General features: G+C 43.9%; 1 protein-coding gene across 3 annotated transcripts in view; it reads left to right on the top strand.

Moving 5' to 3' along the window:
- LOC128694510 (glyoxylate/hydroxypyruvate reductase A) overlaps positions 1-19,033 on the top strand; it is a 373,487-nt gene that overhangs the window by 110,591 nt on the left and 243,863 nt on the right. For 2 of the 3 annotated variants that reach the window (XM_070098023.1, XM_070098024.1), the window contains exon 2: positions 14,293-14,396. In XM_070098023.1, the coding sequence (XP_069954124.1) occupies positions 14,293-14,396 (104 nt within the window). Of the gene's footprint in view, positions 1-14,292; positions 14,397-14,516; positions 14,592-19,033 lie in introns of those variants that run through there. The other variant, XM_070098025.1, reaches the window with a different exon arrangement.

The following is a 19,033-nucleotide window of genomic DNA, read 5'->3' as shown; positions in this document are numbered from 1 at the left end:
TTTCCCAATAAAAGTAGGCCTTAGACAAGGATGTGTGATGTCACCGTGGTTGTTTAATATATTTATAGATGGGGGTTGTAAGAGAAGTAAATGCGAGGGTCTTGGCAAGAGGCGTGGATTTAAAAGATAAAGAATCACACATAAACTGGGAGTTGTCACAGTTGCTCTTTGCTGATGACACTGTCCTCTTGGGAGATTCTGAAGAGAAGTTGCAGAGATTGGTGGATGAATTTGGTAGGGTGTGCAAAAGAAGATAATTGAAAGTGAATACAGGAAAGAGTAAGGTTATGAGGATAACAAAAAGATTAGGTGATGAAAGATTGGATATCAGATTGGAGAGAGAGAGAGTATGGAGGAGGTGAATGTATTCATATATTTGGGAGTGGACGTGTCAGCAGATGGGTCTATGAAAGATGAGGTGAATCATAGAATTGATGAGCGGAAAAGGGTGAGTGGTGCACTTAGGAGTCTGTGGAGACAAAGAACTTTGTCCTTGGAGGCAAAGAGGGGAATGTATGAGAGTATAGTTTTACCAACGCTCTTATATGGGTGTGAAGCATGGGTGATGAATGTTGCAGCGAGGAGAAGGCTGGAGGCAGTGGAGATGTCATGTCTGAGAGCAATATGTGGTGTGAATATAATACAGAGAATTCGTAGTTTGGAAGTTAGGAGGAGGTGCGGGATTACCAAAACTGTTGTCCAGAGGGCTGAGGAAGGGTTGTTGAGGTGGTTCGGACATGTGGAGAGAATGGAGCGAAACAGAATAACTTCAAGAGTGTATCAGTCTGTAGTGGAAGGAAGGCGGGGTAGGGGTCGGCCTAGGAAAGGTTGGAGGGAGGGGGTAAAGGAGGTTTTGTGTGCGAGGGGCTTGGACTTCCAGCAGGCATACGTGAGCGTGTTTGATAGGAGTGAATGGAGACAAATGGTTTTTAATACTTGACGTGCTGTTGGAGTGTGAGCAAAGTAACATTTATGAAGGGGTTCAGGGAAACCTGCAGGCCGGACTTGAGTCCTGGAGATGGGAAGTACAGTGCGTGCACTCTGAAGGAGGGGTGTTAATGTTGCAGTTTAAAAACTGTAGTGTAAAGCACCCTTCTGGCAAGACAGTGATGGGGTGAATGATGGTGAGAGTTTTTCTTTTTCGGGCCACCCTGCCTTGGTGGGAATCGGCCAGTGTGATAATAAAAAAAAATAAAAATATATATATGTAGTATGTTGGTAGACAGCAACCACCCAGGGAGGTACTTCCGTCCTGCCAAGTGAGTGTAAAACGAAAGCTTGTAATTGTTTTACATGATGGTAGGATTGCTGGTGTCTTTTCTGTCTCATAAACATGCAAGATTTCAGGTACGTCTTGCTACTTCTACTTACACTTAAGTCACACTACAAATACATGAACACATTTACGTATACACACTCATCTAAGTTTTCTCTCATTTTATCTTAATAGTTTATGCTCTTATTGCTTTTCTTTCATATCCATGGGGAAGTGCAATAAGAATCTTTCTTCTGTAAGTCATGAGTGTCGTAAAAGTTAACTAAAATGCCGATGGCAATGGACTGTAACCCCTTTTCCTGTATAGCCTACTTAAAAGAAAAAGAAGAAAATCGTCAAAGTGGGATGTTTGAATGTGCGTGGATGTTGTGCTAATGATAAGGAAGAGATGATTATGGATGTTATGAATGAGAAGAAGCTGGATGTCCTGGCTTTAAGTGAAACAAAGCTGAAGGTGGTGGGAGTGTTTCATTGGGGAGAAATAAATGGGATTAGTTCATGGGTTTTAAATAGAGTTAGAGCTGAAGAAGGAGTAGCAACAATGTTGAAGGGTGAATTATGGCAGGAAAAGAGGGAATATAAATATATAAATTCAAGGATTATGTGGAGTAAAATAAGAGTTGGATGTGAAAAGTGAGTTATAGTAAACATATATGCAACTGGAGAAGAGAGAAATGTAGAGGAGAGAGAGAGATTTTGGGAAATACTGAGTGAGTGCGTTGGGAGTTTGGAACCAAATGAGACAGTACTTGTGGTTGGGGATCTCAGTTCTAAAGTGGGTAAAACTGTTGTGGAAAATCTAGGAAAATCTGGGGTGCCAAGGGTAAATAAAACGGGGAGCCTTTAATTGAGCTATGTGTAGAAAGAGGTTTGGTAATAAGTAATACATAATTTATGAAAAAGAGAATAAATAAGTATACAAGGTATGATACAGCACGTAATGAAAGTAGCTTGTTAGATTATGTATTGGTGGATAAAAGGTTGATGGGTAGGCTCCAGGATGTACATGTTCATGGAGGGGCAACTGATATATCAGATCATTATTTAGTTGTAGCTTCAGTAGATGGAACAAGAGGAAAATGGCAACAGTAAGTAAGGGGGAGGTGAAAGTGTATAAACGAAGGAGGAAGTTAAGGTGAGATATATGCAAATATTGGGAGAAAGGTGGGCTTCCTTAAGTATAAGTAGTGGAGGGGGGGGGTTGGAGAGGGTTGGAATAGCTTTAAAAATGCAATATTAGAATGTGGGGCAGAAGTTTGTGGTTATAGGAGGGTGAGTGCAGGAGGAAAGAGGAGTGATTGGTGGAATGATGAAGTAAAGGGTGTGATAAAAGAGAAAAAGGTAGCTTATGAGAGGTTTTTACAAAGCAGAAGTGTTATAAGAAGAGTAGAATATATGGAGAGTAAAAGAAAGGTGAAGAGAGTGGTGAGAGAGTACAAAAGGAGAGCGAATGATAGAGTGGGAGAGGCACTGTCAATAAATTTTGATGAAAACATGAACAATTTCTGGAGTGAGATAAACAAGAAAGTCTAGGGAACGAATGAATAAGTCAGTTAAAAACAGAGTGAGGAAGTTAGTAGATTGGCTAGATGGCGGGAATCCTTTGAGAAACTTTTAAACGTCGACGAAGAAAGGGAGGCGGTAATTTCATGTACTGGCCAGGGAGGTATACCATCTTGTAGGAGTGAAGAAGAGCAGGATGTGAGTGTGGGAGATAAGATAAGATAAGATTTCGTTCGGATTTTTAACCCCGGAGGGTTAGCCACCCAGGATAACCCAAGAAAGTCAGTGCGTCATCGAGGACTGTCTAACTTATTTCCATTGTGGTCCTTAATCTTGTCCCCCAGGATGCGACCCACACCAGTCGACTAACACCCAGGTACCTATTTGCTGCTAGGTGAACAGGACAACAGATGTAAGGAAACGTGTCGAAATGTTTCCACCCGCCGGGAATCGAACCCGGGCCCTCCGTGTGTGAAGCGGGAGCTTTAGCCACCAGGCCACCGAGAGGTGTACAAGCATTACGTAGAATGAAAGGGGGTAAAGCAGCTGAAACATGGGGATCATGACAGAAATGTTAAAAGCAGGGGGAGATAAAGTGTTGGAGGGGTTGGTATTTTTGTTTAATAAATGTATGAAAGAGGGGAAGGTACCTAGGGATTGGCGGAGAGCATTTATAGTCTCTTTATATAAAGGAAAGGGGGACAAAAGAGATTGCAAAAATTAAAAGGGAGTAAGTTTACTGGGTATACCCGGGAAAGTGTACGGTAGGGTTATTATTGAAAGAATTAGAGGTAAGACAGAGAGTAGGATTACAACTGAGCAAGGAGGCTTTAGAGTGGATAGAGGATGTGTAGATCAAGTGTTTACGTTGAAGATATATGCGAACAGTATTTAGATAAAGGTAGGGAAGTTTTCATTGCATTTACAGATATAGGAAAGGTATGTGATTGAGTGGATAGGGGAGCATTGTGGCAGATTTTTGCAAGAATATGGAATAGGTATTAAGTTACTAAATGCTGTAAAGAGTTCTTATGAGGGTAGTGGGGCTCAGGTTATTTTTTGTAGAAGAGAGGGAGACTACTTCCCAATAAAAGTAGGTCTTATACAGGGATGTGTAATGTCACCATGGTTGTTTAATATATTTATAGATGGGGTTGTAAAAGAAGTAAATGCTAGGGTGTTCGGGAGAGGGGTGGGATTAAATTATGGGGAATCAAATACAAAATGGGAAGTGACACAGTTACTTATTACTGATGATACTGTGCTTATGGAAGATTCTAAAGAGAAGTTGCAAAGATTAGTGGACGAGTTTGGGAGGGTGTGTAAAGGTAGAAAGTTGAGAGTGAACAACGATAAGAGTAAGGTGATGAGGGTATCAAATGATTTAGATAAAGAAAAATTGGATATCACACTGGAGAGAGGGAGTATAGGAGAAGTAAATGTTTTCAGATATTGGGAGTTGACTTGTCAGTGGATGTGGTTATGATGGATTAGGTTAACCATAGAAATGATGAAGAAAAAAGGTGAGTGGTGTGTTGAGGTATATGTGGAGACAAAAAACATTATCCATGGAGGCAAAGAAGGGAATGTACGAAAATATAGTTTTACCAACACACTTATTTGGGTGTGAAGCTTGGGTTGCAAATGCTGCAGCAAGAAGGCGGCAGGAGGCAGTGGAGATGTCCTGTTTAAGGGTAATGTGTGGTGTAAATATTATGCAGAGAATTCGGAGTGTGGAAATTAAAATGAGGTGTGGAGTTACTAAAAGTATTAGTCGGAGGGCTGAAGAGGAGTTGTTGAGATGGTTTGGTCATTTAGAGAGAATTTATCAAAGTAGAAAGATTTGGAGAGCATATAAATCTGTAGGGGAAGGAAGGCGGGGTACGGGTCGTCCTCGAAAAGATAGATATGTTGAATATTGCTGTTAGGGGTACACATAGCACCTCTGCTCTCTCTCTCTCGGGATGCATGGAGAGATGTTATCCAGACCCACCACCTTTGAGATGCCTAGTTTAATTAGCAGCTCTTTGATTGTGTGTATTGTGTCCAACTCTTGTTGGTGTATCCCACCGCTCTAGCTTTGTAGAGTCTTTTCTGTCTCCACTGTAAATACTTCTTCAAATCTTACGTTAAGCTCTTCACACACTTCTCAGTCATTTCTTTTGATCTCCCGTCCTACCTTCCTCAGCCTGATTACGTCGTCCTTGACTGTTGTTTTCCTCCTGATGTGTCTTGTCTGTACAACAGTTTCGGGATCAGACATGGCTTTCACCGGTATGTCATTTTCATACTGGCGCTGGGTCTCCCTCATAATCTGTGCATATTCATTTCTGGTTCTTAGACTAATCTCCTTTGCCTTCTATAATTTTTTCCATTCCGTAGTGCACTTAGTTTTGGCCTCTCTACATCTCTAGGTGAACCAAGGGCTCGTCCTGGCCTTCCCATTATTTCTGTTGCCCTTGTATACGAACCTCTCCTCTGCTTCCTTACATTTTGTTGTCACAAATTCCTCATGTCTGTGTAGTCCCTTCTTTTGTAGTTTGGTTTTTCCCATTCTGTTCTACTGGCTTCCCTCTCTACTTGTAATTCTACTACGAATTCGAAGCTCAGGACCATGTGATTACTAACTTTGATGTCCTCATTGTCTGAACTACTCGAGGTGAATACTAGGTCCAGTCCTGCTGATTCGTCGTCTTCTATTTGGTAGTGTCTCTAACGTGTTGATGCATGAGGTTTTCCAGTACCACCTCCATCATGTAAGACCTCCACGTTTCTGGACCATCGTGTAGCTCCAGGTTTTCTTAATCAATTTCCTTGTGATTGAAGTCACTCAGCACTAGTACTTTTGCCCTGCCTGCTTGGGCCCTTCCGGCCACCTCAGCCAGTTTGTCAACCATTGCTCTGTTGCTCTTCTCATATTACTTGTCTTGGCATCCTGCTATTATGTGGTGGGTTATGCATCACTGCAATCACCACCTTGGGACCTCCAGTCTGAAATGTTTCTATTATGTAGTTCCTTGCTTCTCCTCTCTCTCCTCTTTCCAATTCTTCAAAACCGGACAGGTTTTTGATGAGTAATGCAACTCCTTCACCCTGTCTATTCCCTCTATCTTTCCTCAGGATCTTTTATATACAGTTGGAAAAATTGCATGTGTCGTCATTCCCATAAGCTTGGTTTATGTGACAGCTATGATGCCTGGTGATGCATCTGTGATTTTTTCATGCCACACCTCCCATTTACATGCTAATCTATCAGCGCTGGTGTACCATACCTTCAATTTCCTCTCCAGCACTGTCTTCTGTGGGGTTTATGGGGGTTGGGGGAGCAAGAAACTTGGCAGTGTGCTATGAGAATCAACTGCTAGAGTTGGGTGGGGGCTGTGAGTGTGGAGTGTGGTTAGTTTCATGATAATATGTTTGGTTGAGAGGTTCTGTGGTTCTGTGAGTGGTTGCACTTGCTGCTCCTCCCGACTCCGATTGTCCCATACTGACACCAGCCTTGTCTCTCTTTCTTACCTCTTTTATCTTTGTCTCCTCTCAGTTTCCGTCATTCTCTTCTCATTCAGTCGTAATCTAGGTAAACCCTCTGGTGTGTTGCTGATTCCTTTAGCAATGGTTTCTACTGCAGGATCATGTTTGGCACCATTTCTGGCTTAAAAATCAATCTGACTGACCGATTTCTTTCCCTCGAGAATTCCCCTATTCTCTGAAAATTTATCAGCACAGTCATGTCCTTCTCTCCCATTTCTTTGATAGTATTTTCAATCTCTTTTTTCTCTTTCCACTGTCTTTCATCTTATGTCCTCATTTCAGTCTCCTGAAGCCCATGAATAAAAACTTATCTCTCCCTCTCCTCTTGCCATTACTTTTCCCTCTGCATCTCTGGGTCCCATTTAAACATAGCCATTGCCTCCTTATTATTCCTTGGATCTCCCTGTGGCTTGACTGCACATCTCCAGGGGGTCTATCACCTTCTCTACCTGCACCCTCCCCTCCCCCCTCACTGCTACTTCTTTGTCCAGCAGCATGCACTTTCATTCCACGACATTTCCCGGTGGCCGGATAGGGCTTAGTTCCTTCCTTTTCTTCAGGCCTCTTGTTAGATGTTAGTGTACCTGCTCCTGATGCCATGTCCCTTCTGTTCATAGGCACTATATCTTCAGCATTTTCAGTTCATGTGCCAGGTTCTGTATCCTGGCTTCTGCAGCTCCAGCTCGATGCTCACACTTCCTGTTATCTGCCTGCATCCTCTTCTCCATTTTTGCAATACTGTTACCTAGCTTGGTTTCCCACTTTTGTTCCATCCTTCTCCATAATTCGTCCACTCATTTTTCCTTTTCAGGCCCATCTTTCTCTGTTTCCCTAAGTCTTCGACCTCCCCTCTGGGTTCCCAATTTTTTTTGTAATGATATAGTTGTGTGTGTATGTGTACTCACCTAGTTGTACTCACCTAGTTGAGGTTGCAGGGGTCGAGTCCAAGCTCCTGGCCCCGCCTCTTCACTGGTCGCTACTAGGTCACTCTACCTGAACCATGAGCTTTATCGTACCTCTGCTTAAAGCTATGTATGGATCCTGCCTCCACTACATCGCTTCCCAAACTATTCCACTTCCTGACTACTCTGTGGCTGAAGAAATACTTCCTAACATCCCTTTGATTCATCTGTGTCTTCAGCTTCCAACTGTGTCCAGGTGTTGCTGTGTCCAGTCTCTGGAACATCCTGTCTTTGTCCACCTTGTCAATTCCTCTCAGTATTTTGTAAGCCGTTATCATGTCCCCCCTATCTCTCCTGTCCTCCAGTGTCGTCAGGTTGATTTCCTTTAACCTCTCATCATAGGACATACCTCTTAACTCTGGGACTAGTCTTGTTGCAAACCTTTGCACTTTCTCTAGTTTCTTTACATGCTTGGCTAGGTGTGGGTTCCAAACTGGTGCCGCATACTCCAATATGGGCCTAACATACACGGTGTACAGGGTCCTGAACGATTCCTTATTAAGATGTCGGAATGCTGTTCTGAGGTTTGCCAGGCGCCCATATGCTGCAGCAGTTATTTGGTTGATGTGCGCTTCAGGAGATGTGCCTGGTGTTATACTCACCCCAAGATCTTTTTCCTTGAGTGATGTTTGTAGTCTCTGGCCCCCTAGACTGTACTCCGTCTGCGGTCTTCTTCGCCCTTCCCCAATCTTCATGACTTTGCACTTGGTGGGATTGAACTCCAGGAGCCAGTTGCTGGACCAGGTCTGCAGCCTATCCAGATCCCTTTGTAGTTCTGCCTGGTCTTCGATCGAATGAACTCTTCTCATCAACTTCACGTCATCTGCAAACAGGGACACCTCGGAGTTTATTCCTTCCGTCATGTCGTTCACAAATACCAGAAACAGCACTGATCCTAGGACGGCCTCCTGTGGGACCCCGCTGGTCACAGGTGCCCACTCTGACACCTCACCACGTACCATTACTCGCTGCTGTCTTCCTGACAAGTATTCCCTGATCCATTGCAGTGCCTTCCCTGTTATCCCTGCTTGGTCCTCCAGTTTTTGCACTAATCTCTTGTGTGGTACTGTGTCAAACGCCTTCTTGCAGTTCAAGAAAATGCAATCCACCCACCCCTCTCTCTCTTGTCTTACTGCTGTCACCATATCATAGAACTCCAGTAGGTTTGTGACACAGGATTTCCCGTCTCTGAAACCATGTTGTCTGCTGGCGATGAGATCATTCCTTTCTAGATGTTCCACCATTCTTCTCCTGACAATCTTTTCCATGATTTTGCATGCTATACATGTCAGTGACACTGGTCTGTAGTTTAGTGCTTCATGTCTGTCTCCTTTTTTAAAGATTGGGACCACATTTGCTGTCTTCCAAGCCTCAGGCAATCTCCCTGTTTCGATAGATGTATTGAATATTGTTGTTAGGGGTACACATAGCGCCTCTGCTCCCTCTCTCAGGACCCATGGAGAGATGTTATCTGGCCCCATTGCCTTTGAGGTATCTAGCTCACTCAGAAGCCTCTTCACTTCTTCCTCGGTTGTGTGTACTGTGTCCAGCACATGGTGGTGTACCCCACCTCTCCGTCTTTCTGGAGCCCCTTCTGTCTCCTCTGTTAACACTTCTTTGAATCTCTTGTTGAGTTCCTCACATACTTCACGGTCATTTCTTGTTGTCTCTCCTCCTTCCTTCCTTAGCCTGATTACCTGGTCCTTGACGGTTGTTTTCTTCCTGATGTGGCTGTATAACAGCTTTGGGTCAGATTTGGCTTTTGCTGCTATGTCGTTTTCATATTGACGCTGGGCCTCCCTTCTTATCTGTGCATATTCGTTTCTGGCTCTACGACTGCTCTCCTTATTCTCCTGGGTCCTTTGCCTTCTATATTTCTTCCATTCCCTAGCACACTTGGTTTTTGCCTCCTTGCATCTTTGGGTGAACCATGGGCTCATCCTGGCTTTTTCATTATTCCTGTTACCCTTGGGTACAAACCTCTCCTCAGCCTCCTTGCACATTGTTGCTACATATTCCATCATCTCATTAAATGGCTTCCCTGCCAGTTCTCTGTCCCACTGAACCTCATTCAGGAAGTTCCTCATTCCTGTGTAGTCCCCTTTCCTGTAGTTTGGTTTCATTTGTCCTGGCCTTCCTGCTTCCCCCTCCACTTGTAGCTCTACTGTGTATTCAAAGCTCAAAACCACATGATCGCTGGCCCCAAGGGGTCTTTCATATGTGATGTCCTCAATATCTGCACTACTCAAGGTGAATACTAAGTCCAGTCTTGCTGGTTCATCCTCTCCTCTCTCTCTTGTAGTGTCCCTTACGTGTTGGTACATGAAGTTTTCCAGTACCACCTCCATCATCTTAGTCCTCCATGTATCTTGGCCCCCATGTGGCTCCAAGTTCTCCCATTCGATCTCCTTGTGGTTAAAGTCACCCATGATCAGGAGCTTTGCCCTGCATGCATGAGCTCTTCTGGCCACTGCAGCCAGTGTGTCAACCATCGCTCTATTGCTCTCGTCATACTCTTGCCTTGGCCTCCTGCTGTTCTGTGGTGGGTTATACATCACTGCAATTATCACCTTGGGACCACCAGAGTGAAGCGTTCCCGCTATGTAATCACTTTCTTCTCCGCTGTCTCCTCTCTCCAGCTCATCAAAATTCCATCGGTGTTTGATCAGCAATGCCACTCCTCCACCCCCCCTGTTCCTTCTGTCTTTTCTCAGGATCTGGTATCCCGCTGGAAAGATGGCATCTGTTATCATACCTGTAAGCTTGGTTTCTGTGATCGCTATAATGTCTGGTGATGCCTCTTTGACTCTTTCGTGCCACTCCTCCCACTTGTTTGTTATTCCATCAGCGTTTGTGTACCATACCTTCAGTTTCCTTTCCAACACTGTGGTTTGGGGGGCCTGTGAGGGTGGGAGACCTGGTAGCATACTGTGGGATTCTATGGTTGGGGGTTGGGTGGAAGCTGTGGGTATGGATTGTATTGTGTGTTGGGATGGTGTGATATGTTGTGGGGTTCTGAGGATAGTTGTGTGTGTGCTTGCCCTTGCTGCTCTGTTCTGCTCTGACTGACCTCTGCTGGTTCCTTCCTTGTCTCCTTTCCTAGCTCCTTTCGCTTTTTTGTCCTCTCCCTCAGCTGCTGTCTCTCTGTTCATGTTCTGTCTCTGTCTAGGAACACCTTCTTGTACTCTTCCAAGCTTTTCAACCGTGGTTTCTCTTGGAGGATCCTGTTCTGCACTACTTCTGTCCTGAGAATCAGCTTGATCGGTCGGTTTCTCCCCTTCAAGTACCCCCCTATTCTCTGAAAATTTACAATCTCATCCATGTCTTCTCCCCCTATTTCCGTGATAATTTTCTCAATCTCCTTTCTTTCTTCCTGCCGTCTTTCAGTGTGTGTCCTTTCCTCTCTCTCCCGAAGCCCATGGATAATCACTGATTTTGCCCTTTCCTCCTCCCATTGCCTCTCCCTCTGTGACTCTGGTTCCTGTCTGTATGTGGTCATTTTCTCCCTTGATTTTTCCATTGGCTCTTGGTAGCATGGTTGTGCCTCAGCATTCGACTTATCTCCCTCTCTATCTGCACCCATCTGCTCTTCCCTTCCGCTCCCTGGCCCTTCTTTGCAGGCTGATATGACCTTAGCATAATTCATATCTCCCTTCCTGTTCAGCCTCTCAGCTTCGTATGGTATGTCTTCTCTGGTTACTACCCCTGAGACTTGCTTCAGCCTGTTTACCTCAAATTCTAGGACCTTTACCCTGGCTACTGCAGTTTCGACTTGTGCCTCCCAATTCTTCGTCTCCTTCTCCAACCTCTTTTCCTATTTCACAGAGAGCTCTTTCTCTATTTTTTTAGAAAGCTCTCCTAATTTTCTCTCCTATTCTTGCTCTATCCTTTTCCACTGTTCCTCCATTCATTCCTCCCTACCAGTACCATTGTCATCTGATCCCTGATTCCTGCGAGTCCCAACCATTTTTTTTTTTGTGTGAAAGAGAGAGAGAAAGAAAAAAAAGAAAAAGGGGGAGAGAGTGAGAGAGAGGGAGAGAGAGAAGGGGAGCCTAGAAGGAGGGGAAAAGAAGGGTAAAAGGGGGAGAAAGTAAGAGAGAGGGAAAAGGTAAGAGAGAGGGGGGGAGTGACAAGGGAAGAGGGAGAGAATAGAAGAGGAAGAGAGAGAGGGAGAGAGAGGAAGAGAGAGAAAGTGAGAGGAAGAGAGAGAGGATGAGAGAAAGGGAGAGAGAGAGAGAGAGAGAGAGAGAGAGAGAGAGAGAGAGAGAGAGAGAGAGAGAGAGAGAGAGAGATAGAGGAGGGAGAGAGATGGGGGGGGAAAGGAAGGGTTATAGTGTCACTTCACAGGAAGGTGTGAAATCCTGTATATATGTACTCACTTAATTGTACTCACCTAGTTGAGGTTGCGGGGGTCGAGTCCGAGCTCCTGGCCCCGCCTCTTCACTGATCGCTACTAGGTCACTCTCCCTGAGCCGTGAGCTTTATCGTACCTCTGCTTAAAGCTATGTATGGATCCTGCCTCCACTACATCGCTTGTGTGTTTGTGTGTGTGTGTGTGTGTGTGTGTGTGTGTGTGTGTGTGTGTGTGTGTGTGTGTGTGCTACAGCTATTCAATTGCCTAACAGCAGAGTTGTTCTCACCTAGTGTGTGTGGATATGTTTATGTAAACAGTCCTTATTTCCCACGTATGTACTACATATGTATTGTATATGTACCCGATCTCTTGGTTCCCACTGTACTCTTATGCATTTAAAATTACGTTCAAAAATAAATACACTAGGCTTCGCCTACATGCCGCTACCTCTAAATTCTATTATATACCAGTAAATGCTGCTTATTCTAATTCTGATAGCTCGAGGAGAGTGACCCCCAATTCCAGCTAGAGACAGGTACTATTGACCCCATGCAACTCAAACTAGGTGAATATTACTTGCGGCTGGCAGTGCAGTAACGTTGCTGGTCTGTCCTGTCTCCCAGAAGTTGAAGTTTGATGCTTCTCGGTAATTTTTCCACTAACTTCCTGTATGCACTATAGTCTCTACCTCTTCTAATTTTTTCACTCACACACTGTATTTACTGACACATCTATACATATCTCTTATCTCCCTGGTCTTGAGTCGCACTTATTCTTCAAATACTCCACTGCGTTATTATGGCAACACTATTTAGGCCTGACACAACCGTTCACCCTTCCAACGGCCCCCAATAACACTCAGCCACTAATTTCCTTTGTTTTCTTTTCTGTGATCACTTATATTTCCTTTTTACGGGGCTTAAGTGATTATATGCACTCTTATGCGTGCACACACCTATATCCCACACTATTCCTTACGGCACAGTCAGAAATTACCACCAAAACACGAGCTCAAACCGCGTGACTCCTCCACAAGTGTGTGTGTGTGTGTGTGTGTGTGTACAGTTCTATATCAAGTTTACCTATCTTTATTTGATAATTACTTATAATTGTCATTAAATATGTGCTGAACTCTCATTAGTTAATGGTCGTGTAAATAATGACCAGTTATGAAAACTGGTTCAGAAACTAACAGCATTGCTACAGTGTTACAACCCCTGAATGGGTTGCAATGTATATTATGAATATATATGTATATGTATATAATTATTACCTTTTCATATAATTTTATATTGCTTATATTTGTGTTAATAGCTAAATCGTGAAAATATTGCTTTACATTATTATTTGACTTAGTTATGTTGTTAGGTAGGATGTAACACATACATTATGTGCTCAAAGTTCAAGTCTTGATTGTCTAACTACTGTAATTATCCCTCTTTGCTCGTTTCCCTGCCGGCTTCTGTTGCTGAGCTGCAGCTGTCCTCAGAGCTATCACGTGATCGAGGAGGGGGGTTGTCCACACCTCGCCTGAAGTATTCAGTCTGGTCTAGACTCTCTTGGTTGTTGGACGTATCCCTGACAAGTGCCTAAATCTCCCTTATTGGCTCTTATTGGAAGATCGTCTCTGTCTCATTATTATTCTTGTTAGTTCTGGAGACTCTGTTCACAGAACTTTGGATAGACTTAGAGATTTTCGACGTTGTACTGAGGTTGTGTGTCGCATAGACACTCTGAGTAACTCGGGTCCTGAGCTGTAGCTTCTGACCTAATTTGTACTGGTATCTGTGTATTGTCACAGTCGGGTATTTTCTTATGCTGAACTTAGATTCAGTAGTATGGGAGCTTTGTGACTTTTGTGGAGGATCTGCTGATGGTCCCTACTAGCTGTCTTTATATTATCTCCTTGTTCCTGATTGTGTCGCAGTTGCTTGTTTTATTGCTATTGGGCTTAGCATTCTTTTTATTGTTCAAGCAGACTGTTCTGACTGCCAGTTGGTCAAGAAGTTAGTTTATTTGAGGACTTTGTCAGTCACTTATTTAAGTCTAGTCGAGTCGTGAGACATAGTGAACTACTTGGAGTACTTACACACATACACACAAACTTACTTGTACATATTTATAATATCTTTTTAAATGTTAATGTACCAGATGGTACTTAAGAATTATAAATGTGATATGTGCTTTCAGCACAATAATACAGTACACAAGAGAAGTGATTAATATTTTGATTACTGTGATTAATTTAATTTAATTTGAAAATATACGCCTAGACAACTTTAATAAAGTTATTAAATCTAGTTAGTAGCCTACCAGTTGTAATCCTGAAGCACTAATAATTCATACTTAATTCTAATGGATAATTGGACAAGGATACTGACTACTTGTTACGAAAACCCAGTAACAGGCTGGATGCTAGAAGGGCAGTACTTTCTAGTATTCACTGGAGATCTCTAAGCTTTTAGAATCGCGTTTTTTGTAACATACAGATTTAGATAATAGCTCCTTTAATAACAATAAGACATATCACTTTCCTTGAAGAGCTGGATAACTAACCTTATTAATTTTAGTGACTTTTGTGTATTTCTTTAGTGCTTCTTAAAATAATTATATTATTTTGACTCATAAAATTATTTTTAAGTCTAGAGAAAAAATCTTTTCAACAGATGTTCCTCAGATGGAAATTACTCGTGGAGGTCTGACCGAAGACGACTTTCAAGTGTTGCAAGATGCCGAGGTGTTGCTCATTGATAATGATCTTCTGCCTCAGGTATGATGTTTCAAGTGTTGCAAGATGCCGAGGTGTTGCTCATTGATAATGATCTTCTGCCTCAGGTATGATGTTTCAAGTGTTGCAAGATGCCGAGGTGTTGCTCATTGATAATGATCTTCTGCCTCAGGTATGATGTTTCAAGTGTTGCAAGATGCCGAGGTGTTGCTCATTGATAATGATCTTCTGCCTCAGGTATGATGAACACATCCTAGTAGACACCAAGTATGATGAACACATCCTAGTACACACCAGGTATGATGAACACAACCCAGTACACACCAGGTATGATGAACACATCCTAGCACACACCAGGTATAATGAACACAACCCAGTACACACCAGGTATGATGAACACATTCTAGCACACACCAGGTATGATGAACACATCCTGGTACACAACGGGTATGATGAACACATCCTAGTACACACCAGGTATCATGAACACAACCTAGTACACAACAGGTATGATGTATGATCAACAAAAGCCTAGTACACACCAGGTATGATGAACACAACCTAGTACACACCAGGTATGATGTTTACCTGGAGTTTACCTGGAGAGAGTTCCGGGGGTCAACGCCCCCGCGGCCCGGTCTGTGACCAGGCCTCCTGGTGGATCAGAGCCTGATCAACCAGGCTGTTGCTGCTGGCTGCACGCAAACCAATGTACGAGCCACAGCCCGGCTGGTCAGGAACCGACTTTAGGTGCTTGTCCAGTGCCAGCTTGAAGACTGCCAGGGGTCTGTTGGTAATCCCCCTTATGTATGCTGGGAGGCAGTTGAACAGTCTCGGGCCCCTGACACTTATTGTATGGTCTCTTAACGTGCTAGTGACACCCCTGCTTTTCATTGGGGGGATGGTGCATCGTCTGCCAAGTCTTTTGCTTTCGTAGTGAGTGATTTTCGTGTGCAAGTTCGGTACTAGTCCCTCTAGGATTTTCCAGGTGTATATAATCATGTATCTCTCCCGCCTGCATTCCAGGGAATACAGGTTCAGGAACCTCAAGCGCTCCCAGTAATTAAGGTGTTTTATCTCCGTTATGCGCGCCGTGAAAGTTCTCTGTACATTTTCTAGGTCAGCAATTTCACCTGCCTTGAAAGGTGTTGTTAGTGTGCAGCAATATTCCAGCCTAGATAGAACAAGTGACCTGATCAACAAAAGCCTAGTACACACCAGGTATGATGAACACAAGCTAGTACACACCAGGTATAATGTATGATCAACAAAAGCCTAGTACACACCAGGTATGATGAACACAACCTAGTACACACCAGGTATGATGAACACAACCTAGCACACACCAGGTATGATGACCAGATCTTACTATGCCTCAGGTATGATGAACACAACCTATCACACACCAGGTATGATGACCAGATCTTACTATGCCTCAGGTATGATGAACACAACCTAGTACACACCAGGAATGATGAACACAACCTAGCACACACCAGGTATGATGACCAGATCTTACTATGCCTCAGGTATGATGAACACAACCTATCACACACCAGGTATGATGACCAGATCTTACTATGCCTCAGGTATGATGAACACAACCTAGTACACACCAGGAATGATGAACACAACCTAGCACATACCAGGAATGATGAACACAACCTAGCACACACCAGGTATGATGACCAGATCTTACTATGCCTCAGGTATGATGAACACTTTCCTAAATTCACATAATCTCTGTATTGATGATGCTATCTGGTTGTTGATGCTGAAGTTGTTATGCTGAAGTTATTGTTCATGCTGATGTTGTTGTTGTGGGGATTTTTGTGATTCCCCAGAACCATTATACTCACCCCCAGTTGGGACATGTAAGGGGAAGGGACAGTGCCTGAGACAGATGCCAATTCTGTAGAGACACTTAAATTTCTAGAATATAACTTAGTCACTAAGCCTTCACAAGTACTGTATTGTACATTACTGCTACATATATTTAGGCTAAGATAAAGATAGTCATTAGCTTAACGTAGTAGTTACACTTCTCAAACACACTAAATGCCTTAGGCACTCCCTTTCCCGCCACAAGGCACCCTGGGGAAGGCCGAGCCCCGGCTACGGCCTCAGTCACATGTCAGCTGTGAGAAGGACGACTTGCCCTACAGGATCTTTGCGCAGGAATTACAATATCATGGCCGAAACACAGACCACTAACCCTACCTAGTCGTGACCCCACATACACACAAGTCTTTATTCTACCCTGTTGTGACCAAACACACACACACACACACACACACACACACACACACACACACACACACATATGGAAAGCAGGAAGTGGGAGGTGCTAGTCAAAGCAGCAGAGGCTAGGATACAGAGTTTAGAAGAGGAACTGAAAAATCTGAAACAGCCTAAAGAACTAAAGAACATTTTGGGATTGACAACAGAGACTGCTACCTCAGCCACAAATAAGGGGACTGTAGGGAAAGAAGGAGCAAAACTGCATGTAGAAGCTCAATCAGTGGAGACTGTAGTAAATGAAAGAGCTAAGATATATGTGGAAGCCCTAACAGACCACAGCAGAGCCCAAGGAAAGCCGATAAGGGAAAATGACAGGCCCGTGAGCCCAAGTACATTAGCTAGTGAAACTGAAGAAAGGAAAGCTGCAATGGAGGAAATCAAATTGAATGAGGGGATACACAGGGATATGCAGTGGGAGAATGAAAGGGTGAGGTCAGTCTTTGTGTATGGGCTCCAGGAAGTTGAAGGGGAAACATATGAAGCAAGAAAACAAGGGGAAAAAAAGCAATTGAAAGCATCATGAAAGCAATAGGAGAAGACGACATGACCCAGCTGGAAAATTTTCGGAGAATAGGGGGGTTTGTAAAAAAAAGAACCCGGCCAGCGAAAGTGACCTTCAAGGCAGAATCGACTCGGAACAGGATCCTGCAGGAGAAAGCACGATTAAGGGACATGCCAGCATACAGGAAGGTGTATCTCAACCGTGACAGAACACAAGCAGAAAGGCAGAAACAGAGAGAGATGGTACAAAGGCGAAAAGAGGAAAGAGAGGGGATGGAGAAGACACACAGGAGATCCGAGACACAGGAAGATCAAATACAGCCTCCCTCACAACTTCCTATAGAAGCCTCCCAACCAGGTCAACCTCAGTGCAACCAAACACTCTAAACCAAAACACCCATGCCACATCCAATGCCCCCACCCACTGCATTACAAACTCCACCCCCATAGCAACCATCCATAGTTCCTTATCAGGTCTCCCACTTCCCCAACCCCAATACACCTCCCAGACCACAATCTTAGAAAAGAAGTTGAAGGTGTGGTATACAAATGCAGATGGAATAACAAATAAGTATGAAGAGTGGCACGAAAGAATCAAGGAGACATCCCCAGACATAATAGCACTCACAGAAACAAAACTCACCAGAATAATAACAGATTCAATCTTTCCATCCGGATATCAAATCCTCAGGAAAGACAGAGGGAGGAGAGGGGGAGGAGTTGCACTGCTAATTAAAAACCAGTGGGGGTTTGAAAAAATGGAAGGAATGGATGGCACGTGCGAAAGGGACTACTTAGTAGGAACAATCCAGTCTGAGGGACATAAGGTGATAATTGCAGTAATGTACAACCCACCACAGAACTGCAGGAGGCCAAGAGAAGAATACGATGAGAGCAACAGAGCAATGGTCGACACACTAGCCGAGGTGGCCAGGAGAGCACACATGGGGGGAGCAAAGTTACTAGTTATGGGTGATTTCAATCACAAGGAGATTGACTGCGAAAACCTGGAGCCCCATGGGGGTCCCGAAACATGGAGAGCCAAGATGGTGGATGTGGTACTGGAAAACCTCATGCATCAACATGTTAGAGACACTACCAGAGAGAGAGGAGAGGATGAACCAGCAAGACTGGACCTTGTATTCCCCTTGAGTAGTTCTGACATCGAGGATATCATGTATGAAAGGCCCCTAGGAGCTAGTGATCATGTGGTTCTGTGGTTCGACTACATAGTTGAGCTCCAAGTGGAGAGAGCAGCAGGAATAGGGTGGGAAAAACCAAACTACAAAATGGGGAACTACTCAGGCTTGAGGAACTTCTTTCAAGACATTCAGTGAGAGAGGGAACTGACAGGAAAACCAGTACAAGAAATGATGGACTATGTGGCAACAAAATGCAAGGAGGCAGAGGAGAGGTTTGCTCCCAAGGGAAATAATGGGAAGAACAGAACGAGTCCTTGGTTCACCCAAAGGTGTAGGGAGACAAAAACTAGGTGTACTAGAGAATGGAAAAGGTACAGAAGACAGAGAACTCAGGAAAATAAAGAGATTAGCCGAAGAGCCAGAAACGAATATCCACAGATAAGAAGGGAGGCTCAGCGGCAATACGAAAATAACATAGCATCGAAAGTCAAGACTGACCCGAAGCTGTTGTACAGCCACATCAGGAGGAAAACAACAGTCAAGGACCAGGTAATCAGACTGAGGAAGGGTGATGGGGAATTCACAAGAAACGACCGGGAGGTATGTCAGGAGCTCAACACAAGATTTAAAGAAGTATTTACATTGGAAACCAGTAGGACTCCAGGAAATCAGAGAAGGGGGGTGCACCAGCAAGTGCTGGATGAGGTACATATAACCAAGGAGGAGGTGAAGAAG

This window comes from Cherax quadricarinatus, chromosome 60 (assembly GCF_038502225.1).
Source record: "Cherax quadricarinatus isolate ZL_2023a chromosome 60, ASM3850222v1, whole genome shotgun sequence".
Taxonomy (NCBI): domain Eukaryota; kingdom Metazoa; phylum Arthropoda; class Malacostraca; order Decapoda; family Parastacidae; genus Cherax; species Cherax quadricarinatus.
This window is presented reverse-complemented; position numbering and strand designations above follow the sequence as displayed.